General features: G+C 37.3%; 3 protein-coding genes and 1 pseudogene across 6 annotated transcripts; all 4 read left to right on the top strand.

Annotated features, from left to right (window-relative positions):
- The first annotated feature begins 682 nt into the window (after positions 1–682).
- LOC103320109 (UDP-glycosyltransferase 73B4-like) lies at positions 683–2468 on the top strand (annotated as a pseudogene). Its single transcript, XR_016124784.1, has 2 exons — positions 683–1733; positions 1881–2468. The product of XR_016124784.1 is annotated as a UDP-glycosyltransferase 73B4-like (transcript).
- Positions 2469–10036: 7568 nt separating this feature from the next.
- Positions 10037–11662, top strand: LOC103320152 (putative UDP-glucosyl transferase 73B6). The gene is made up of 2 exons (XM_008221784.2): positions 10037–11101; positions 11238–11662. The coding sequence occupies exons 1-2, from the start codon at positions 10096–10098 to the stop codon at positions 11660–11662; spliced, it is 1431 nt and encodes a 476-aa protein (XP_008220006.2). The 5' UTR covers positions 10037–10095.
- A 4043-nt stretch (positions 11663–15705) lies between these two features.
- On the top strand, positions 15706–18452 carry RSZ22 (serine/arginine-rich 22). Of its 2 annotated transcripts, none has more exons than XM_008221732.2 (6): positions 15706–15843; positions 16021–16122; positions 16260–16348; positions 16825–17044; positions 17269–17382; positions 17622–18452. In XM_008221732.2, exons 2-6 carry the CDS (start codon positions 16034–16036, stop codon positions 17656–17658), a joined length of 549 nt encoding a protein of 182 aa, XP_008219954.1. In that variant the 5' UTR covers positions 15706–15843; positions 16021–16033; the 3' UTR covers positions 17659–18452. The 2 variants fall into 2 exon arrangements, with proteins under 2 accessions (XP_008219954.1, XP_088902335.1); XM_089046209.1 differs by lacking the exon at positions 15706–15843 and adding an exon at positions 15871–15896.
- A 1640-nt stretch (positions 18453–20092) lies between these two features.
- Positions 20093–24002, top strand: CNGC14 (cyclic nucleotide-gated channel 14). 2 transcript variants are annotated; one of them, XM_089046324.1, is made up of 7 exons: positions 20093–20690; positions 20799–21360; positions 21581–21787; positions 21897–22198; positions 22278–22389; positions 22524–22760; positions 22893–24002. In XM_089046324.1, the coding sequence occupies exons 1-7, from the start codon at positions 20662–20664 to the stop codon at positions 23619–23621; spliced, it is 2178 nt and encodes a 725-aa protein (XP_088902450.1). In that variant the 5' UTR covers positions 20093–20661; the 3' UTR covers positions 23622–24002. The 2 variants fall into 2 exon arrangements, with proteins under 2 accessions (XP_088902450.1, XP_008219956.2); XM_008221734.2 differs by having other exon boundaries at positions 20099–20690; positions 22875–24002.
- Positions 24003–24190: the final 188 nt, after the last annotated feature.

Here is a 24190-nt window from a genome sequence, read left to right on the forward strand (position 1 = left end):
TTCTCGAGTGAACTTATGTTGTCAGACAAATTTTGAGACTTGAAGTTCTAGTGAAAATAAACTTTGACCGGTGATCTAAACACACAGTCAAACAACATAAATAAGACAATTTACAAGATAACATTTCCTACTTGCCTAGGCACATAATGAGGAAAATAACATATAGATAAATAAAAAAAAATTATGTGAAATTGAATAGATCTCAATGTCAAATGTGAGTATTTTAAATTAGACGTAGTATACTTTTTATTTTATTTTATTGATTATGTTATCATATCTTAGAAAGAAAGACCAGTCATTGATGCGGACCCTTACGTAAAAACCCCATACCAATGCCTTGGACATATAGATTGGTACTCCACAAGTTTTATGGTAGCGGGTTCATGCGGCAATTGTGGAATAGTATTTATTTCCCCTTCACCTAAGCGTTAATTGCTGTTGCAGTATTCGTTTACCATCTTATGTTGACTTGGAAATCTGCCCCTTTCGTCTTGTACGTTCCATCGAGGGCATTCGATCCGACAATGTACATGAGAATTGCTTCCAACCTCTCATATAGAGGATCTGGATTGAGAAATTTCTATTTATGATCTTACAGATGTGTTATATATAATATGATCAATGAATGATAAATTTATACTTTTAAGATTAATAAATATATACATATTATAAGCAGAGACATTATATATACAAGCACCTCCACACATACAGAACTACAGATCAAACAATGGCATCCCCACAGGCTCCCCATGTTGTTATCTTCCCTTTCATGGCTCAAGGCCACACTCTTCCATTACTAGACCTCTCCAAAGCTCTTTCCCACCGCAACATCAAAGTCACCATCATCACAACTCCAGCCAACGCAAAATCAATTGGCAAAGACACAGAAAACCACCCGAACATCGGACTCGTTGAGATCCCATTTCCCATCATTCATGGCTTGCCTCAAGGCACAGAAAACACTTCCCAACTTCCATCCATGGAGTTCTTCTTCCCTTTCCTCATGGCCACCAAACAGCTCCAAAAACCATTTGAACAAGTCCTCCAAGGCATGAGCGTGTCCAAATCACTTCCCATCTGTGTCATTTCAGATTTCTTCTTGGGCTGGACTCTGTCTTCATGCCAAGCTTTTGGGGTGCCTAGATTGGTTTTTCATGGCATGTGTGTCTTGTCAATGGCCATATGCAAATCTGTGTGTGCACACATGCCACACACAAAAGCAAAGTCAGTTTTGGACCCAATAGACTTGCCAGGCCTCGAGCTTCCCTTTGATCTGAGTGTCTCTGAATTACCAGCTCAGCTCATTCAAGCAACTGATCAAAACGACCCGTTTTTCCAGTTCATGTCTGATGCGGGGCAAGCTGACTGTAACAGCTGGGGGGTTGTGGTGAACAGCTTTGAGGAGATAGAAAGCGGCACCGTTTCATCATTTGAAACTTTCTATGAAAATGGAGCTAGGGCTTGGTGCTTGGGGCCTCTTTTCTTGTATGACAGAGTTGAAGGGATCAACAAACCCATCAGCCAGAACCAACCCAACAAGTTGATCCAATTTCTCAATGATCAAGTCACTCTGGGCTCTGTGCTCTACGTCTCATTTGGAACACAAGCAGACTTGTCAGATGCTCAACTTGATCAAGTGGGTTTGGGCTTGGAGGAGGCTTTGGTTCCATTTCTATTGGTGGTGCGGTCAACCACTTGGTCTCCACCCAATGGACTAGAAGAGAGGTTAAAAGGTAAGCTAATTGTTTTGTTTTTTTTTTTTTAAAGACAAAAAAAATAAGGTAAAGCTAATTGTTTTTATAATTTATCGCAGTATCAATATTTTGTAGATGTTTTTATTAGATACTCGATAATTAATGTCGATATTGAATACCTTGAAGGTAAGGGAATGATAGTAAAGGAATGGGTGGACCAACGACGAATATTATCACACCGAGCGGTTGGGGGAATTTTTTAGTCATTGTGGGTGGAACTCGGTGATTGAAAGTATATCTGCAGGTGTGCCCATTTTGGCTTGGCCTATGATTGCCGAGCAGTCTTTGAATGCTAAGCTTGTTGCTGAAGGGCTTGGGGCTGGACTTGGGATTAGAAAGTCCCATGATGATTTGGGTTCAAGGATTGAGGTATCAAGGCAGGCAATTTGTGAAGGTGTGAGAGAGTTAATGGAAGGAGAGAAGGGAAGGGATGCAAGGGAGAGAGCACAAGCATTGGGAAGAGTTGCTTGGCGTGCGGTTCAAGAAGGTGGCTCATCCCATCAAGCCCTCAACAAGTTTATTGACCAACTTTGTGCATTTTCTAGTCAATAGTTGACCAAAGACCCAAATATGATTATCCTCTAGAAAAATTGAAGATGTGGTTAAATGGTTAGCATAGTTTCGATTTCTTTTTCACATTGGTACATCATTTGGTGTCCAAAAATTGATATAATAAATTAGTATCTCTAGTATTATATAGTACACATTAAATATACACAATTAATTATTTTTATGGTAATTTTTAAAATTATTCGGCATTGCCCTTACATCAACAGAGTACATAGGACTACTAATTTCTCAATGAATCGTGTCTTTCTTGTTAACCATATGCTTAATATTCTTGAATCTGACTACGTGCATGTTGATCACCAATGGTGAGTAATCCTCCACATAATGAATAGATTAATTAATTAATTAATAATTAATTTTCATTCCCGTGAATTATAATAAGTGGTTAAGCATGCAATTTTAAGTAATTTTTTTACTATTTTTGATAAAATCTCCATTAGTTATGTTGAGTACTTACTTGAATATGAAGTATAGATTCTTGATCAAACTTATGTTGTCGTACAAAGTTCCAATGAAAATGAACTTGATCAATGATCTAATGGCATGTTTACTAGTCTTTAATCACTACTAAAAAAACAGCCATTAACTACTGATTATTTAGATACAAATTCATATTAGTCTGTTTTGAATATTTTTTGAAAATTAAAAAGCTAAAAGGGCAAAATTAAATTTAGGGCTTTGTTTATTATTATTCTTTTCCAGCTAATAGAAAGAGATATTTTAAATACTTTGTAGAGATAAAAAAAGAAAGAGATATTTTGAAATGCTATGAATTTCGTATGAGAAAAAACAGATATTGGTGCAGTCTCCTAGACAAGTCCACCTTCTCGTTGCTTTATCTTTTCTTTCCCCAAAACTTGATCCATCTTCTCATCTAAGTTCTCCTTTCTTCACTTTATTTTACTCTATGTGTGCTCCTCTCACATGTTTTCTTCAAGTCTTTTTTCCTCTTCTCTCATATTCTCACCACCTTCTCACGTTATCACAACTTCAATTAAGATGTTGGTGGGTTGGTTTCTGACAGTCACTTTGGTTCTTGTCTTGTGTATTGGGAGATGAGGTGATCTTTTCTCCATAGATCCAGTTTACTGCTCTCTGATCCATCTTCTCATCTAAGTTCTCCTTTCTTCGCTTTATTTTCCTCTATGTGTGCTCCTCTCACATGTTTTCTTCAAGTCTTTTTTCCTCCTCTCTCACATTCTCACCACCTTCTCACGTTCTCACAACTTCAATTAAGATGTTCGTGGGTTGGTTTCTGACAGTCACTTTGGTTCTTGTCTTGTCTTGTGTATTGGGAGATGAGGTGATCTTTTCTCCATAGATTCAGTTTACTACTCTCTAGCTCTCCTTGGATATTCTCTGCTAAAATATGAAAACTATGTGAGAATATTTGTTTGTGGGAATTTTCTGTGTATTCTTCATAGGAAGTCATATTTATAATACAACGAAGCATGAATGGACAAATAAATAATAAATTCCTAAATCTATTTACAGTAGGAAATTATGAATTAAAGTAAATCAATTATAATAATAATAGGAATTCTTGGTGTATAAGGAAAATAAGTAAATATTCACAAGTTACGCCAACACTCCCCCTCACGTTGGTGCATAGATGTCGTCAATGCCTAACTGATCCAGTGAATTGTGGAATGCTTTACTGCAAATCGCCTTTGTCAAATTGATCCTCGGATTTCACAAATAGAAACTGAAACACTTTAGCCTCAAGCTTTTGTTTGATGAAGTGTCGATCCACCTCAACATGTTTAGTATGATGCTGAACCGGATTTTGTGCAATGGCTATAGCAGCCTTGTTGTCACAAAAGAGATTCATTGTGGATGTAGGTTTATACCCAAGTTCAGTAAGCAACTTTCTTAACTAAAAAAGTTCACAAATCCCTTTAGTCATGCCTCTGAACTCGGCTTCTGCACTGGATAGAGCTACTACATTCTGTTTCTTACTTCTCCATGTCACCAAATTACCTTTCACGAATGTGAAATAACCCTATGTGGATTTTTTTATCAGTTACATTACCTACCCAATCTGCATCTGAATAACCATCAATATTTATATGACCATGCTTTGAGAACACAAGTCCTTTTTCAGGTGCAGATTTCAAATATTTAAGTATCCGAAGAACTGCATTCATGTGGTCTTCACTTGGAAAGTGCATAAATTGACTGACAACGCCCACCTCATAAGCAATATCTGGTCGAGTATGTGACAAATAGATCAATCTTCCCACTAAGCTTTGATATCTTTCTTTGTTAGTTGGAACTTGATCATGATATTCTCCAAAATGGTGATTCTGAATAATAGGAGTGTCTGCATGTTTGCAATTTAGCATTCATGTGTCTGTCAACAAGTCTAAGACATATTTCCTTTGAGAGAGAAATATGTCTTGCTGCGATTGAGCCACCTCAATTCCCAAGAAATACTTGAATCCACCTAGATCCTTCATCTCAAACTCCGTAGCGAAATAGTCTTGTAGCTGTGATATTTCCTGTTTATCATTCCCAGTAATAATCATATCATCAATATATATTATTAATGTTGTTACCTTCCCTTTCTGATGTTTCAAGAATGGAGTATGATCTGAGTTACATTGTTTGAAACCATTGTTCTTCATTGCCATGGTGAACCGTTCAAACCAAGCACATGATGACTGTTTCAATCCATACAATGCTTTTCGTAACCTGCAAACTGTTCCAGTCTGAGTAGTATTTGTCTATGTACACCTCTTCCGTGAGTTCGCCATGTAGAAACACATTCTTTACATGTAGTGGCCAATCCAAATTAGCTGCAAGGGACAATAAGACTCTGATAGTTTTTAACTTTGCAACTGGAGCAAATGTTTCTTCATAGTCTATACCATAGGTCTGTGTGTTCCCTTTTGCCACAAGTCCTCCATTGTATCACTCGATAAATCCATCTGCATTGTGTTTTATAGTAAATACTCATCTACATCCGATAGTCTTTTTTCCTCATGGTATAGTCTCCAATGTCCAAGTCTGATTTTTCTCAAGAGCTTTCATATCCTCTTTTATAGCTTGAACCTACTTAGGATCTTTCAATGTTTCAGAGATCTTAGTTGAAATATGGATAGCAGACAACTGGTGCACAAAAGCCTTGAGTGGTTCTCACAGCTTCTCAATAGATACATGATTTGCAATTGGATACTTGGATGTCTTGCCAATATCAGGTGAATAACGATTTGGTGGCTTCACGATTTTGCCTGGAAGGTAATTGATATCCAATAATTATCCTCTAAATGTACAAGTCTAGTAGGAGTAATTACCTCAAGAATATTCTCAGGAGATTGGTCTGTTGGTACTGTTGAGTTAGAAGGGGAGTCTTCATCTTGTTGTTATGTATTGTCTGTAGGTATGAGACTCGGATCAGAAATATCTTCACATGGATCAGGTGGGTCAGACAATTGATCGCTATAAATGGGCGATTGATCGCTTTTTGGCAGAGAGTAATCTCGTGCTCCAGACTCGGGACGATCGATCATTTTCGTACAGAGGAGAATTTCTTCGTTTTACAAGTTGCTCCATTCGCTCTTCACTCAGTATCTCCCACTGAAGCGTAGAATTGGATAATAGGTCATGGAAGACCAGCTCAGATTCCGAAAGGTTACATCCAAAGTGACATAGATACGTCGGGTAGAAGGGTGATAACAGCGGTAACCTTTCGATGAGTGGCATAACCTACAAAAACACAACGAAGCGCACAGGGATCAAGTTTGCTACGTTGATTTTTGTGGAGATGAACGAAAGTCACACATCTAAAGATTTGAGGCGTTAGTACCAAAACAGAGGGCAGAGGTCCGTATTGCACAAGCATCTGTAAGGGAGTTTTAAAAGTCAATACACCAGAAGACATGCGGTTGATCAGGTGAACTGCGGTGACAATAACATCATCCCAGTGATAGCGAGGAACATGAGCGCCAATCAGAAGTGCTCAGGCGGTTTCAAGAAGATGTCGATTTTTTCATTCAGCAACACCATTTTGTTGCAATGCTTGAGGACAAGTCGTCTCATGGATAATTCCATGTTGTTAGAAGTAAGTCTGAAAGTTATGATTGACAAATTCTCCACCATTGTCTGAGCAAAGAATCTGGATTTGAGTATAAAACTGAGTTTTCATCTGTTTGTGGAAGGATTGAAAATGGGAAAACACTTCGTTTTTATTATTGAGCAAATAAAGCCATGTCATTTGTGTACAATCATCTATGAATGTGACAAACCATCGAATACCAGAAGGAGCAGTGGTAAGGGAAGGTCCCCAAACATCAGAGTGAATTAACGTAAATTGAGTAGTACACTTGTTCGTACTCAACAGGTAGGGCACACGGTGACTCTTGGCCAAAATACAAGTATCACATGTGAAGTCAGAGTCCTTGAAACCTGAGAATAAATCTGGTATAAGATGCTTCATAGAACTAAAAGACAGATGTCCTAATCGACGGTGCCACAACCATATTTGCTTTTGTTTGCTATCAAAGGGATATGTCACACTGTTAGCCACGCTGGGGTTGAAGTTATCGTCATAATATAACCCCCTTTCTTAGTACCACAACCAAGAATCTCCTTAGTGTGAATATCCTGAAGCAAACAAAAACTCGAGTAAATGAGTACACAACAATTCAATTGTTCAGTAAGCTGACTAACTGACAACAATTCAGTGGATAAAAATGGAACAAGTAAAGTATTAGATAGTGTGTGAGAGGATGAGAATGCAACAGTACCAGCCCCCGTCATAGGATAAGTAACGTCATTGACATTTGCAATACAGGTTCGTCGAGATTGTGTAGTATTCAGAAAATCATCAGGATCAAATGTCATATGATCAGTTGCACCGGAATCAATTATCCAACTCTTGGAATCAATCTTATCGGAAGTATGGAATCCATAACCAATACCATTACTAGTCATATTGCATTGTCTTCGATCTTTAAGAGTAGCCCACCAACCGGGGTAGCCATGCAATTTAAAACAAGTCTCACGAGTGGATCTCGGATTACCACAATATGCTCAATCTGGTCCATGTGTCGGGGTCGTTAGTCGAGAAGTCATAATCTGTACAACGAAAAATGCATAAGATACATGTTGAGCAAGAATTCGGATCAGGATCTAAGCTCTGAGTCGGGGCCGAGTCGAGTCAAAATCGTGGTCGTGGTCCGAATCGAGACAAATTCGGTCGGGGTCATCATCGGAGTGAGGGTCGAGGTCGTCTTGAGTCGAGGTCGGGGTCGGGGTCGTCGTAATCATAGTCGAGGTCGGGTTCAGGGTTGTCAAAATAGGATTCTGATTTCGGATCGGGTTCGGGGTCATCAAAATAGGATCCTGATTCAGGATCAAATTCGGGGCTAAAGTCTGCATTTATAGGAGCTGAGCCATCTGGGCACTCAACTCAGCTATGGTTGGTTGAAAAGGAGAGAAGGAGTCGGTGATGCTACCTCCATGAGGATTGAAAAAATCATTAACCTCCATAGCGGCGGCGGGGTTTTGAAACTAGAGTTAGTAATTCCAAGATCACCGCTCTAATACCATGCTAAAATATGAAAACTGTGAGAGAATATTTGTTTGTTGGAATTTTCTGTGTATTCTTCTCCTTGTAGGAGGTCATATTTATAATACAACGAAACCTAAATGGGCAATTAAATAATAAATTCCTAAATCTATTTACAGTAGGAAATCATGAATTAAAGTAAATCAATTACAATTATAATAGGAATTCTTGGTGTGGAAGGAAAGTAAGTCAATATCCACAAGTCACGTCAACATTCTCTCCATCACTGCCACACATTCTCTCCATCTAGCCAAGGCAAAATATTCTGTAAGAAATTTTGATTTTTATAATTATTTTATATAAAATTCAATTTCAAAATTTCATTAACGTGTTCGATTCATCTTTTTCTTCAGCCCCTTCACTTCACACCATTGAAGCAACGTACATCCAAAAGAATATGCCAAGACCACCTAAGAATCCAATGAAACTATTGTTTATGCAAATATTCTCATGGAAGAATATCTACTTGTGGATTCTTCAACCTTTAACAGATGAATGTATCCATCTTCATATAAAATACTATTATAATTAAATAGTATAGCCGCGTGGGTATACTGAAGATTTGTTTAATAAATACTATAACCTTGCAGTTATACTCTAATTTCAGTTTTTTAAAATTTTGTTAATATTGTATAGCCATGCGGCTATACTTCATTTTTTTTAAATTTTCTAATAAATAGTATAGCCGCGCGGCTATGTGTAGGTTTTTTTTTAATAACTTTTTTAAATAAATAATATAGCTGTGCCTTTGTACTAAAGATTTTAAATTTTTTGTAATAAATAATAAAGCCGCGCGACTATACTTCTTTAAATATTTTTCTAATAAATAGTATAGCCGTGCAGCGATACTTGTGTTTATTAAAAAAAAAATTTAGTAAATAGTGTAGCCGTGTGGCTATACTGTTGGGTTCTTCATTTTGCTTTAAATTTTATTTCCTTGAATTTCATTTATCAATAAAAGTAGTTTAGAAAATACACGTTTTTTTAAAAGCAAACGTACAATACATGTATATATGTATGTTTCATATCTAAGACATGTTTTTTTTTAATACAAAATTATAAATTTCAAACAAAGATTTATGGGTATGGTAGAGAGAAGGTTATCTTCATGTAAAGTGTTGTTTGAAAAGTGAAGCATAAGCAAAAGCATGTCATGTCTTAAAATCCTATGTCGTATCAAATACAAAATGCTTCTCTACATGCATTTAACAGATGAATGATTATGCATCCCTACAAATAAAATACTATTATAATTAAATCGTATAGCTTCTCGGGCTATACTTGGGTTTTTTTTAAAACCTTTTTTTTATTGATTACGTTATCATATCTTACGTGAATTTGTGAGAAAACGATCAGTCATTGATGTGGACCCTTACGTAAAAACCCCGCACCAATGCCTTGGACATATAGATTGGTAGCCCACAAGTTTTATAGTAGTGGGCTCATGCAGCAACTGTAAAATAGTATTTATTTCCCATTCACCTAAGCATGAATTATTGTTGTAGTTATTCGTTTACTATTTTATTTTGACTTGGAAATCTGCCTATCTTGAATTGTCCATTCGATCGATCGATCGAGGGCATCCGATCGGACAATGTATTATGTACGTGAGGATTGCTTCCAACTTTTCATATAGAGGATCTGGATTGAGAAATTTCTGTTTATGATGATGTTACAGATGTGTTATATATAATATGATCAATGAGTGCTAAATTTATAATTTAAAATATAATATTAATAAATATATACATGTTATAATCTAAATGGGTTAGTTACATAAATGAGATTGTTTGCCTCTTGAGTAGCCACTCCCAACACTTGAAACTGATGACATATCTTTTGATAACCGAAAGCTATATATTATATAGTTCCTGACCAAAAAAAGAAGAAGAAAAGAAGCTCTAAATGGATTGATGATACTACGTAACAATATAATTTCGTTGAATTATACAATAGATGAATTATTGTAGTTATCACATTATTTGAGTTCGTCATCCCTTGTAGTATATGTAACATGTTGACTTACAAATTTGGCAACGAAATCTACTTTCAATTAGCGTATCATGAGGATATTGTTTCCATATATATACATATGTGCATGCATAGTCTTAAACTCAATTGATTATACATGTACGTGTATATAAGCAGAGACATTATATTTACAAGCAACTCCACACATACAGAATTACAGATCAAACAATGGCATCCCCACAGGCTCCCCATGTTGTTATCTTCCCTTTCATGGCTCAAGGCCACACTCTTCCATTACTAGACCTCTCCAAAGCTCTTTCCCACCGCAACATCAAAGTCACCATCATCACAACTCCAGCCAACGCAAAATCAATTGGCAAAGACACAGAAAACCACCCGAACATCGGACTCGTTGAGATCCCATTTCCCATCATTCATGGCTTGCCTCAAGGCACAGAAAACACCTCCCAACTTCCATCCATGGAGTTCTTATTCCCATTCCTCATGGCCACCAAACAGCTCCAAAAACCCTTTGAACAAGTCCTCCAAGGCATGATCGTGTCCAAATCACTTCCCATCTGTGTCATTTCAGATTTCTTCTTGGGCTGGACTCTGTCTTCATGCCAAGCTTTTGGGGTGCCTAGATTGGTTTTTCATGGCATGTGTGTCTTGTCAATGGCCATATGCAAATCTGTGTGTGTGCACATGCCACACACAAAAGCAGAGTCAGTTTTGGACCCAATAGAATTGCCAGGCCTCGAGCTTCCCTTTGATCTGAGTGTCTCTGAATTACCAGCTCAGCTCATTCAAGCAACTGATCAAAACGACCCGTTTTTCCAGTTCATGTCTGATGTGGGGCAAGCTGACTGTAACAGCTGGGGGGTTGTGGTGAACAGCTTTGAGGAGATAGAAAGCGGCACGGTTTCATCATTTGAAACTTTCTATGAAAATGGAGCTAGGGCTTGGTGCTTGGGGCCTCTTTTCTTGTATGACAAAGTTGAAGGAATCAACAAACCCATCAGCCAGAACCAACCCAACAAGTTGATCCAATTTCTCAATGATCAAGTCACTCTGGGCTCTGTGCTCTACGTTTCATTTGGAACACAAGCAGATTTATCAGATGCTCAACTTGATCAAGTGTGTTTGGGCTTGGAGGAGGCTTTGGTTCCATTTCTATTGGTGGTGCGGTCAACCACTTGGTCTCCACCTAATGGACTAGAAGAGAGGTTAGAAGGTAAGCTTTATTTATTTTTTATTAAGACAAAAAAATTAAGGTAAGCTAATTATTTTTATAATTTATCTCAGTATCAATATTTTCTCGATATTTTTATCGGACTCTCAAATTAACGTCGATATTGAATACTTTGAAGGTAAAGGACTGATCGTAAGGGAAAGGGTGGACCAACAACGAATACTGTCACACCGAGCGATCGGAGGGTTTTTTAGTCATTGCGGGTGGAACTCGGTGATTGAAAGTATATCTGCAGGTGTGCCCATTTTGGCTTGGCCTATGATTGCCGAACAGTCTTTGAATGCTAAGCTTGTTGCTGAAGGGCTTGGGGCTGGACTTGGGATTAGAAAGTCCCATGATGATTTGGGTTCAGGGATTGAGGTATCAAGGCAGGCAATTTGTGAAGGTGTGAGAGAGTTGATGGAAGGAGAGAAAGGAAGGGATGCAAGGGAGAGAGCACAAGCCTTGGGAAGAGTTGCTTGGCGTGCAGTTCAAGAAGGTGGCTCATCCCATGAAGCCCTAAACAAGCTTATTGACCAACTTTGTGCATTTTCTGGACATTAGGTGACCAAATACCCAAATATGAGTATTACTTGAATTTGAAGTATAGATTCTTGATCAAACTTATGTTGTCATGCAAATTATTTTACTTTTGGAACCCCAAGTTCTAGTGAAAATGAACTTGATCAATGATCTAATGGCATGTTTACTAGTCTTTAATCACTACTAGAAAAACAACCATTAACTAATGATCATTTAGATACAAATTCATATTAGTGTGTTATGAATATTTTCTGGAAACTAATAACACCACAGTGCTTGTTGCAGAGCGGTGGTACAGACATTGGTGTCCAATACGTTTTTCTGGTTAATATACTTTTACTTAAAGTGAGTCTCTTATCAGTCCCAAAATGGAGAAAGCCAACTGCCACCAGTCGGCTCGGCTCCATCTAGATAGGCCATTGTTCTGCGCTTTCTTTTCCTCTGTGTGTGCTCCTCTCACATGTTTTCTTCAAGTCTTTTTTCCTCCCCTCTCATATTCTCACCACCTTCTCACGTTCTCACAACTTCAATTAAGATGTTGGTGGGCGACTCAGCCACTTTGGTTCTTGTCTTGTGTATTGGGAGATGAGGTGATCTTTTCTCCATAGATCCAGTTTACTGCTCTTTATCTCACCCTCGATCTTGTGTATAAAATTCGATTTCAAAATTTTGTTGTTTTAACGTGTTCTGCTCATGTTTTTCTTCAGCCCCTTCACATCACACCATTGGAACAACCCTAGATCCAAAAGAAGAACACGCCAAGACCACCTAAGAATCCAATGAAGCTATTTATTTGTTTTTGTTTCATCTATTGTTGAACATAATATATATATATATATATATATATCAGTCCCCTTCTATTGAGGGATCCCTCAAATAATTTTATTTGAGCTTTTCTACAATTTTTTTCAATGATTCAAACCATCTATTTTTTAGGTCTTCATTCATAGATCATCCTTACAAAAAATTAGACAAATCGGAAACCGTTTCGACATCTAATTGGGTCCTACAAAATCAATGAACACGGTGCTTCAAGAAAGTACTAAAATTTTCAATAACTCAATTGAATGGTCAAATGATATCGGATTCAAATGATTTTTTGTAGAGATGATCTTTGAATGTGTATCTACAAAATAGACGGTTTGGATTAGTGAAATACAATCCGAGTGGGCCCTACAAGGGTGTCCTCAAATAAGCTTATTTGAGGATCCTCAATAAGCTCTCATATATATATATATATATATATATATATATATATATATAAGTAAGGGTAATCTGTCGAATTGCCCCTGAACTTGTACATAACTCTCAATTTACTCCATAATCTTTTTTTTTTCTTCAGTGAATTAAGGGTTCGATTTAAATTTTACTATCAATTCCCCCACCGTCAAAATTCGAATATTTCATCCATTATAATCCGTACCATTTGACTCATGTTGACTCTCGTTTCACTTAACACACTTCTCATATCACGCTCAATTTGTTAGGGTTGGAAAGGGACGAAATTGAGGGCGGGAAAAGGGACGAAAGCGAAGGTTGGAGTGGGACAAAATCAAAGGAATCTGAAATTTTTTCCATAAAGCTTCTTTTGGCTATGTTGATTCGACACAACATGAGGTTTGAACCCAAGACAACTTAGAAGCACGTCAAAGACTTGGGCCAATGCAACTAACACCCCATTGGTATAAGTTTCTTATCCTTTTTTTTTAATCAAAGTTTCTTATCCTTTATTCTCTTGATATTAAACTGTGGTTTCTTTGCATTTTAGTTAATCCAAAATATTTTTCAGATTGTGAATGTTTTCATCATTTGAGGCGCATGCCTTTATATTTATAAATTATACTCAATTACAATAAATCAAAAATAAGAAATCAAGTAAATATCATAGTGGTTTGACCCCAATAAAAAATTAAAAAAAATCAACCATGTGGTTTGAGGCTAAATTATCAAAGAAATCACCTAGACACAATGTCTAGAAACAAACACTAAATAATTCAAGAGAAAAAGACATTATTATACCAAATAGCATTAATGTGATTTTGATCCCAAATGGCAGAATCATCTCATCCCCACCACCAAGCCTATATGATGATCTTGTAGGTTCATCATGTCCATGAAACATGGTTGCCTCTACTTAGTCTTCATATTGTTCATCTCAAAAGCCTGCCTCTTTATTCCATGATTTGTTGTTGCAAGCACTAGTAGTCCTGTTGATTCTACTTGGACTTGTTCGTCTCAAAAGCCTGCCTCTCTATTCCATGATGTGCTTGTTTTGTTTGGGCTCCTAATCAAACTATCATCACCAAAAAAAAGAAAAGAAAAAAAGAAAGGTTTTTTTTATTTTAATTTTCTTATAAACTTTTAATTTTAATTTTAATAAAATTGGAGGAGAAACTCGAACTTGTGAGCTCTTTCAATTATACAACTGTTAATGATACATCACACAATCGTTGAATTACCCTAACAAGACACGATGGAAAAAGTTTGAAACATATCTCTTACATTTAATCTCCTATTACGTGACAATCACATGATAAATTATAGGAATTAAAATGAGGAGAATATTTAAACTTTCGAGTAAGAAAGTGTAAGCACATTTTTTTTATGTAGAAGCATTGATTTTCATAAGGCTCGTATTTATATCATAATTAAAAGGGTAAATTGTCAAATACCCTCTTGAATTATATCGATTGTCGAACTTAGCACCTTAAATTATTTTTTCAGCTAATTTAGCCCTTAGACTATTTTAAATGGTCAACTTAGCCCCTGCCGTAAAATTTGTACACTTCCATCCAATTTTCCCTTAATTATATGGGTAAGTGTGTCATTTTACAAGGTACAGTACCAAAAAGAAATTATAAAAAAATAATTTCAAAATAGAAAGAATAAAAGAAAACCAACAAATCCACACCCGAACACCAACTCCCCTTTCCTCCAACGGAAGCCACCGTCTCCCCTTTCACACAAGGAACCTTTCAATTTTTGCATTCTCATTTGCCATTTGGAAATTTCACGGCTTGCTTCAAGGGAAATTAAGGTGAATATTGTTTGGGTGCTTATGATTGAGCTCCATATGAGCTCTCATTGGATGGTGTCTTTGTGGGTTTTGTGTTACATGTGATTTGGTTCAATATTTTGGCAGCTTTGGGGAAGAAAACTTCTGAGTTTTCTTCAATTTTTTAAGTTGTATTCAGAGTTCAACTTCTCGTCAGAAAAACTTTCATGGGTATGTGAAAATTTTCTTATATATGGTGGAAATTGGGATATAATAAGGATTTTCTTAAGGAAGATTGAATTGGGTTGGTGCCAAATCGTGAAAGTTAGAAGCTTTTGTGTGGTTTTGCATGATGAAGTTTGTTGGGAGCATTGTTGGCGCAACCGCGGAGGCGTGTTGGACTGGCTTTTGCCGTGCAGAGTTGAGTTTTTAAGCAATGACGACATGGCTGTGAAAAAGGTCGTGGCTGAGGCACTTGGGAAGGGGGCCTTGGTGGAGAGAGATCTGACGGCAATGTATAAAGCTTCGTGTTTGAATGCTTTGGAAAGTTGGAGATTTGATAAGATATATTTTCTTCCCTCCTCCCCAATCGGTTGTTTGGTTGCTGAGAAAGGGTAGGTGAAGAGCAAAATATATTGTGACTTCAAACATATCGGTACTTGACTTTTTATGCTTTGGTGATTAACATCCGATTTGAGAGATGAGAATTTGGTTGAGGAGGAGAATGGGAAAGGGGGGCGGTGTTGGTGGATCTGCTAATGGATTATTTTTTTTGTTAAACACTAAAAAAATTATTAAAAAATTATTTTTTATTACTAATTGTTGAGACATGTCATTCACGTGACATTTTTGACATATTTAGATGAAATTGGCTAAAAACTAACGGTATGGGCTAAATTGACCATTTAAAATAATCTAAGGGCTAAATTGGCTGAAAAAATAATTCAGAATGCTAAGTTCGGCAATCTATATAATTCATGGTGGTATTCGGCAGTTTACTCTAATTAAAAACACATCATCATTAAAGTATGAGGGGCTATGTAGCAAAACCAAATTCTGAGGGGCTAATTCGAGATTTTGAAATTTAGAGGGGTACGGCGATGAATTACTCTTTTATATAAAATCCAAAACCTCAGCGACTTGCTCCCAAACAAAGTCGAACCGAGTAAAGGAGCTGCTAGGGTTTCTCTGTCTACTCGGCATTTAGGTTCAGATCTCACTCTTCCTCTCTGCCCTCCCTCGTATTCAATCTGATTATCGGTGCTCCAAATTTCTATATTTCATTCTTAATCATTGTTAATTTTTGATTAAAAAGATGATGAGTGTGAAAAATTTGCTCTTTTTATCTACCTGTTTTGAATGCTTTGTGGCTTGTGATTTGCAGCTTCGATCAAAGAATGTCTCGTGTGTACGTGGGAAATTTGAGCCCTCGAGTTTCCGAGGCAGATCTAGAAGATGAGTTTCGCGTTTTCGGAGTTATAAGAAGGTACTTAGCTATTAAGTTGCTAACAATTTCTTATTTTTGTTTTAATTTTACAGTAATTTACAAACTTTTAAGTATTGTTCTTATTATTTGGGATCGTTGTTAATTAATTTTTTTTTTTCATGTTTACTTTTGGGCAGCGTATGGGTGGCTCGGAGACCACCAGGCTATGCTTTTGTTGACTTTGATGACAGTAGAGACGCAGAGGATGCAATCCGTGAAATAGATGGTATGTTTAAAATTGGGTTGTTTATTGTTTTCAAATGGGGTTTCTCAGCTAGCTTATTTCATTGAATTCCACTCGTAAGGGGGAGAATTAGTCCCTTCACAGCTTTTTGTTTGTGAAGCAGTATAATTGAGCTGAACAATGCATGATTGGTTTATCTTGTTGGGTGCATCTAGCCAAATCTACCATCATTTTATTGATGGGAAGGTCTTTACTTCAGTTTTTGGTGAACTGTGTAATGAAAGGACACGGTCTCTTGCCCTCCATGAAATTATGTTTTCAACTCTTCTATCGTGGTTGCATAAATGGTTTTATTTTAACTTGTATTTAGAGTATCCTGCTCAGCAGGTAGTTTATATTATATTGCTTACTGACTCTGCCCCCATCTCTCTCTGCACCGTTTTTCAGTGTTGTGAAATTATGAAAGCTCCATAATGTGTTAATTTTTTGTTTCTTCTTTTCATTTTGTTTTGGAACAGGTAAGAACGGATGGAGAGTTGAGCTTTCACACAACTCTAGAGGAGGAGGTGGTGGTGGTCGTGGAGGGGGTCGTGGCCGTTCTGGAGGTTCTGATTTGAAGTGCTATGAGTGTGGTGAGCCTGGTCATTTTGCTCGTGAATGTCGTCTGCGGGGTGGTTCTGGAAGACGTCGTAGCCGTAGTCCCCCTCGATACCGTAGAAGCCCTAGTTATGGTCGCAGGTGATGTCCTATTTTCAGATATTCTTTTTTTACATCCCATTTTGGTTTCCTCTAACCAGTGTTCTGTGTAGTTAGTTATTGAACAAGTAGTGTTCGAATGTATTTGGTATCGAAAGTTCGCCTTGCTGGATCCAAGTTCACGAACATATCTTATATTATTTTTATCCAGGTTGAGCTGGTATTCTCCTATCTAATGCCTTTTGACTCTTTTTACTGTTAAGCAGGAGCTACAGTCCTCGTGGGCGGTCCCCTAGACGTCGCAGTTTGACACCACGTGGGAACAGCCGTAGCAGGTCCCCACCATACCGTGGACGGGAGGAGTTGCCGTATGCCAATGGGTGAGGTTCCTTTCACTACGATTTAGCAAATACTGCTGCAAAACCCTTGTTCTACAGCATGGAAGTTATTGTGTTGGAAGGATGACTTTCCATTTGATAATGTCATGATGGGATATATCCTATGCATGTACATTATTTACTGTTCGGATCTGTTAATGGTAGAACATGTGAGTAGTTGTGTAATGTATAATTGATGTTGCTGATTTGTTGTACTGACGTATGCTGCTATATTTTTGCAGTAATGGTCTGAAGGATCGTCGCCGAAGCAGGAGTTGAGGAGTGCATAAATGGCTGTCTGGCTTTGTTTAGAGGATGTACTGGCATTAAGTCTTGTTATGTGTGCTTGGACTTCAGCACAACTGTGTTTAAATTGGGGGACGCCCTCAGCCTCTACTCTCTCTGATTTGGTTAAGTTCCTTCCTTTCTTAACTTTAGCTGGTTTTATTTTCTATGCAAAATAGGTGTAGGCTTGAGGATATTATTATTAAAGGTAAAAGTGATAAACATCATATCTTTGTTTAAGAGTGTTTCTGAGAATGGTGCTAAAGATCTATGCTTTTTCTTTCTTGTGTTGAGGTGTCGTCTGGTTCTGCTTCATTGGTTTTGTTCTTCTGCACTCCCTTGGCCCCTGGGATTTGTGCTCCGCTTCTGGGATCTTCAATTTTGAATGGTTGTGGGTCCCAGCCGGCTATCTGTATAGAGCTTCAATTTTGTGCTTCTGTACTCTCCCCTGGGATTTCTTCACTGCCCTGCTATGGGGTCTGCAATTTTGAATGGTTGTGGGTCCCAGCCTGCTATCTGCAGAGCTGCTTCTAATTTCATTGAACTTCGTCGGTAGCGATGCGCCTCCCTCAAACGACTATAGTGGCATTTGTTTAATTTTAACTTAGAAGAATTGAGGAGGAGCTTTGCGTGCGTCAAATATTTCTGCAGGTACTCACATCTGTTCTACAGAAGTTGGGTTGTAGAGTTTATTTAGATTTGGCTTATAATGGAACTCTAATATATACAGGAGGCCACTTTTAATAGATTTTGCCGGTGGGAATCGTTTCTTAGTCCCCATTATCCCATACCCTTTTGCCTTGGTCGTCAAGTGGATCCAAAATTACAGATAGCAATGAAATTTAACCCCTTCTTTTCTGAGGGAATTGCCTGTGAAATATATGCCTGCAAATCCGGATATTCAGAAAATAATTGAAAATAAACGTTTTCGGCCTCATTTTTGATCCGGGTTGAGATAGCTGTTTTGTTCCGACCCAAGATAGAATTACACTGAGAACTTTGTTTTAGAAGTTTAGGACCATTTATAACTGTGGTTTGGTTCGAGTATGAGAATTCATTTTCCAGCTTCTTAAAGCATGAGAAATCGCATTTTGAAATGATATTTTTTAAAATATTTGTTCATCGTTTTACCTAAAAACATAAACTTGGCTTTAACCAGAGGAGTCAGACAACAATATAGCGACCTATTTTCCCATCATGAATATTTTTTTAATAATTCAAATAAACTGGAAAATGACCTATTTACCCATTGAATTCAAGGTAACCAGCATAAAAAAAGAAAATTTACAAAGCCAACATCAAAAGCATAAAATAAAATTAAAAAAAATTACGAAGAGAATTTGCGTCTTAAAAAATATCTTATGGTTTAGGGTTGGGTTCAAAAGCATAAATGGAGTATTAATATCTTATGGATACCATTGATTTACTAAGAATTATGAGAAGATATGGTAGAATAATAATGCTATTTGAGAGCCTTTTCCAAGGGCAAGGTCTGCACGTTATTATTTTAATTATTTTAATTATTTTTTGTAGATCTGCAAAGAGATAATGACCTTTCTAATTGAATTCGATCCAAAGAAGGACAATCATGAAAAGGCAAACTGATTTGTTATTATGCAAATTGGTCCCCACAGGTCAAGTTCGTCCGTCGGTCTTTGTCAAAACCAAATTTCTTCAGCTAATTACCTTAATTGCCATCACTTTCAGTCTCTTTCAGCCATGCCCAATTTCTAAACATACTTTCTAACTTCCAAGTAAATTTTTATTTATTTTTGTTTACAATCTAAGAGGCGAATTTTTATTTTTTATTTTTTACTTTTGGATTATAAAACAATTCATGGTTCTGGCACTTACTAAGAATAAGAAGGAAAATTATGATCGGGATAACGAATCCAAAGCTAATGTCGAATATAACTCCTAGCTTTTCAAGAGATAAGTGAGAAAAAACTATCATGTCGAGTTCTGTAGTAGAAATGGACGGATAATCGGTTTGGTTCTCATTCTTTAAAGACCGACTGTAATAGGAGTGGCCTAATTTTAACCTATATTACAGTCCAATATTCCACATCTGAAAAATAGGAGATGCTGAGATGGTATATACGGGTTTTGTAAGGTCAAGTTCGAAGTTTCTACCTATAAACTCGTATCAATTGGTATCACAGCCAAATTCAACGCAGGTGGATGAATGATGGGTAAATCACTCGACTCTCTTGCCCACATTGATACGGCGATTGAACATCACCACACTGTAGAGGCCCCACATTGGTAGGACATGGAGATTTTAACGTAAGAAATACGATAATAAATGTGAATTTATATATATATATATATATATATTTCTGTGAAGTTGACATCAACAGAACAAATATAATTTTGTGTCATATAAGCTGCCCAAAAATTCATAAATTTTCCAGGTTTCATCTCACAATCTCTTGATTTGAGGGATATTAATTGGATCGTGCCTCCCTCCCTCCCTCCTCAACCAATTTCTTCCAGTGTATAAATAAAAAAAATTAAAAAAAATACAAGTCAAAACCAAAGTGTGTGAAGCAAATTATAGCTAGATAGACATGTGGCTTGTTTTTAACTGCTAGTGTAGAATTTAATATCTCCCTTCTTGTCTTTAATGGGCACACTCCTCTTCTTGTTTAATATAAACATTCATGTTCTTCACGTTCTCTACCTCTCTGAGTTTGAGATTCACTGGCTTTCTTAATCTTTCCTTCAACATTACATAAAATAAGATCACCACACATCTTTTTCTTCCCAAAGTTTCAGCCTTGGATCAAGCCTCCTCTTCCCTCTCTCTCTCTCTCTCTCTCTCTCTCTCTCAAACTTGTCATTTTAATATTTGTTTTGGTTTTGGAAGATTGGAAAACTTCCCAACAAATGTGGTGCACTTGAACTGTTGCTGTCCATTTGTGTTGCAACTCATGTAATGCATCTTTGTATGTATTTTGTCTCCGTGGATGAATAAATGTTACCAAAAGTGCAAGCATGGAGTTGAAGAAAGATAAGCTAGTGAGGTAATTGTCTCTCTCTACTATACAACTCCATCTAATATTTCTTGGTTTCTTCCCACTTTTGCTTAGTTTTCTAATTTAGCTTAAATTTTGTGTTTTTCATGTTCATAGGTTTTATGATAATGAGAAACAAGATGTTCAATTTTCATGGGAAAAAAGTGACACCCAAAAACACTCAAAAGAGCACAAAGTCTCAGCAGCAGCAGCCCCTCTGTTAATTCCTGAAGGCAGCACTGCTGCTGGTGTTAGAGCTAAACCTCACAGATTTGGGAGTTTTAAGGTTTTCCCAGAGAGCCATGAGCCATACAAGAAGAAAATTATTGATCCAGGAAGTGACATTTTCTTGCAATGGAATAGGATTTTCCTCTTTTCTTGCTTGGTGGCGCTGTTCGTTGATCCGCTCTTTTTCTACCTTCCTTCTGTGCTGAATGATGGTAGCTCATCTTGTGTGGCAACTGACTTGAACTTGGGAATTGTTGTGACTTGTTTTCGCACTCTTGCCGATATGTTCTACCTGTTGCACATGTTCATTAAGTTAAGGACAGCTTACGTATCGCCAAGTTCAAGAGTTTTCGGGAGGGGTGAACTTGTTATGGATCCCAACAAGATAGCAAGAAGGTATTTGAGAACGGATTTCTTCATAGATCTCATAGCTGCACTGCCTCTCCCTCAGGTGCATCATCCTTTTTTTTTTATGCATATTTTTATCCCGGTCTAGATTGATTCTTCTGCAGATGATTCTATGATTTCGCAGCGGATTGAAAAATATTGAGAAGGGCATTGTACCTACATATGAAGAAAATCCAATGTAGTTTTTTGTATTTTGTCCCCATCTATATTAGTTTTCTGTAACAATTGTGGAAATAACAGTGCTTTTATATTCTGTTTTGCAGATTGTGATATGGTTTATTATACCTGCAGTTAGAAGCTCCCATAGTACCAATAATGCCCTTGTACTGATTGTTCTGCTCCAATATGTTCCAAGATTATATCTTATTTTTCCATTAAGTTCTCAGATTATCAAAGCCACTGGTGTAGTCACAAAGACAGCTTGGGCTGGGGCTGCATATAATCTCATCCTCTACATGTTAGCCAGTCATGTATGCAGCTTCCTTTTTTTTTTTTTTTTTTTTTTTTAAATTTACCAATTCAACTTAACTGTGGTTCAAGACTCAGTAACAAATGCTAGAACAATGTTTGTTCTTGTAGGTCTTGGGGGCATCATGGTATTTGTTGTCCATCGAACGGTACATGACATGCTGGAAGTCAGAATGCAGAAAGGAATTCAGCCCCATGAAATGTTTCCTCGGCTACTTGGATTGTGGTAATTTGAACAACGATGATCGCCGCAGATGGATGAACAGCACTCAAGTGTTTAGCAACTGCAACCCAGAAAACACCATCGATTTCAATTATGGCATTTTTGAGAATGCAGTGACTAAAAATGTGGTCTCCACAGAGTTTCTTCAGAAGTACTTCTATTGTCTTTGGTGGGGCTTACAGAACTTGAGGTACGATCATGAGTAAATGGTTATAACCTGCAAATTGATCATTATTGGTTCTGATATAATCTGTTTTGATATATCTCAGCTCCTATGGGCAGACTTTGACTACAAGCACATTTATTGGGGAAACTTCTTTTGCCATACTCATTGCTATCTTGGGTCTGGTTCTGTTTGCTCACTTAATTGGAAATATGCAGGTAAATTGTCAAAATATATTATGTAATTCTTGCAATTGTTTGCCTTCAGCAACAAGAAAACCTTTTTTTTTCATTTTCATTGTTAATAAATTCATGTCCATCTTTAATTTAAACATGTTCTACTTTAAGTGCAGACCTATTTGCAATCCATCACTGTGAGACTTGAGGAGTGGAGGCTCAAACGGAGGGACACAGAGGAGTGGATGAAACATCGCCAGCTCCCCCGAGATCTGCAAGAGCATGTAAGGCGATTCGTGCAGTACAAGTGGGTTGCCACTCGAGGAGTTGATGAAGAATCAATCTTACATGCCTTGCCTACTGATCTTCGTCGTGATATCCAACGCCACCTATGTTTAGATCTTGTTCGACGCGTAAGTGTGTGTCTTCTCTGATCAACAGATTTTGCTGGCATTGAGATTCTGATACAGAAAAGATCATGGCAAACAAATACTAATGAGTAATGCTTCACATTGTGTCATTTGCAGGTCCCCTTTTTCTCACAGATGGATGGTCAGCTTCTCGACGCCATATGCGAGCGTTTAGTATCCTCCTTAAGTACTCAGGGCACCTACATTGTTCGTGAAGGCGATCCCGTTACAGAAATGCTTTTCATCATACGAGGGAAGCTAGAGAGCTCAACAACAAATGGGGGCAGGATAGGTTTCTTCAACTCAATTACTTTGAGACCTGGTGACTTTTGTGGTGAAGAATTGCTTGCTTGGGCATTGCTTCCCAAATCAACCCTCAACTTACCTTCTTCAACAAGAACAGTTCGATCCCTTGATGAAGTGGAAGCCTTTGCACTGAGAGCAGAGGACCTCAAATTTGTTGCCAACCAATTTAGACGGCTTCATAGCAAGAAGCTGCAGCACACATTCCGTTTCTACTCTTACCATTGGAGAACTTGGGCTGCTTGCTTCATTCAGGTTGCGTGGCGCCGGTTCAAGAAGCGACTCCTGGCAAAGAACCTCAGCATGGTAGAGTCATTTTCATATAATTATGACAAGCATGAAGAGGCTGATGAGGCAGAAGAAGAAAAGGAAGACTACCCTAATACCACTAATGCAACTTCAAATACTTTCCAAGTAAGACAGAATCTTGGTGTCACAATTCTGGCTTCAAGGTTTGCTGCAAACACTAAGAGAGGAGCTCAGAAAATCAAGGATGTTCAATTGCCTAAGTTGTTGAAGCCTGAAGAGCCAGACTTCTCAATAGAGCCAGAAGATGACTAGTTTATTAAGATTGCTACATACACATTAATAATAATAATAATCAAAGCCAATAGTCAATATTATGCACAGATTTTTTTATTAAAATAAAAAATAAAAAAAATATCTTCAAAAGGTCTATTTGGAAATTAAAATAGCATGGGATCCAATTATAATTGGATGGATTGTATGGTCATGGGAACTGCAAGTCTCCAACCTCCCAAGATGTTGGCTCAACATTAAAACCTATGTTGTGTTTCTACTTAATTTCTAGCATCTGAATTATTGAAGAAATGTATCCTACACTATGACCCCATTGTAAATTCTAGTTCCTCTGCCTATAGCCAGCTGTACTCTACAACTAAAATAATTTGTATACTTTCTATTGCATGTTGATTTTCATTACTCATTTGTCATATAATTATTTTTCTTCCTACTAGTTTTGGTTTTTTGCTGAAAATTTTCTTCCTTGCAGTTTTCATTGCTCATTGAGGATTGAGAACCCTTCTGATCCAACAGCAAAAAGGCCATGTTATTCCAGTATGGTGGTGAAAAAACTGTAATTGATCATAAAAACTAATCAGTAAAACATG

The sequence above is a fragment of the Prunus mume genome, linkage group LG2 (assembly GCF_029339155.1).
Source record: "Prunus mume cultivar Tortuosa linkage group LG2, ASM2933915v1, whole genome shotgun sequence".
NCBI lineage: Eukaryota > Viridiplantae > Streptophyta > Magnoliopsida > Rosales > Rosaceae > Prunus > Prunus mume.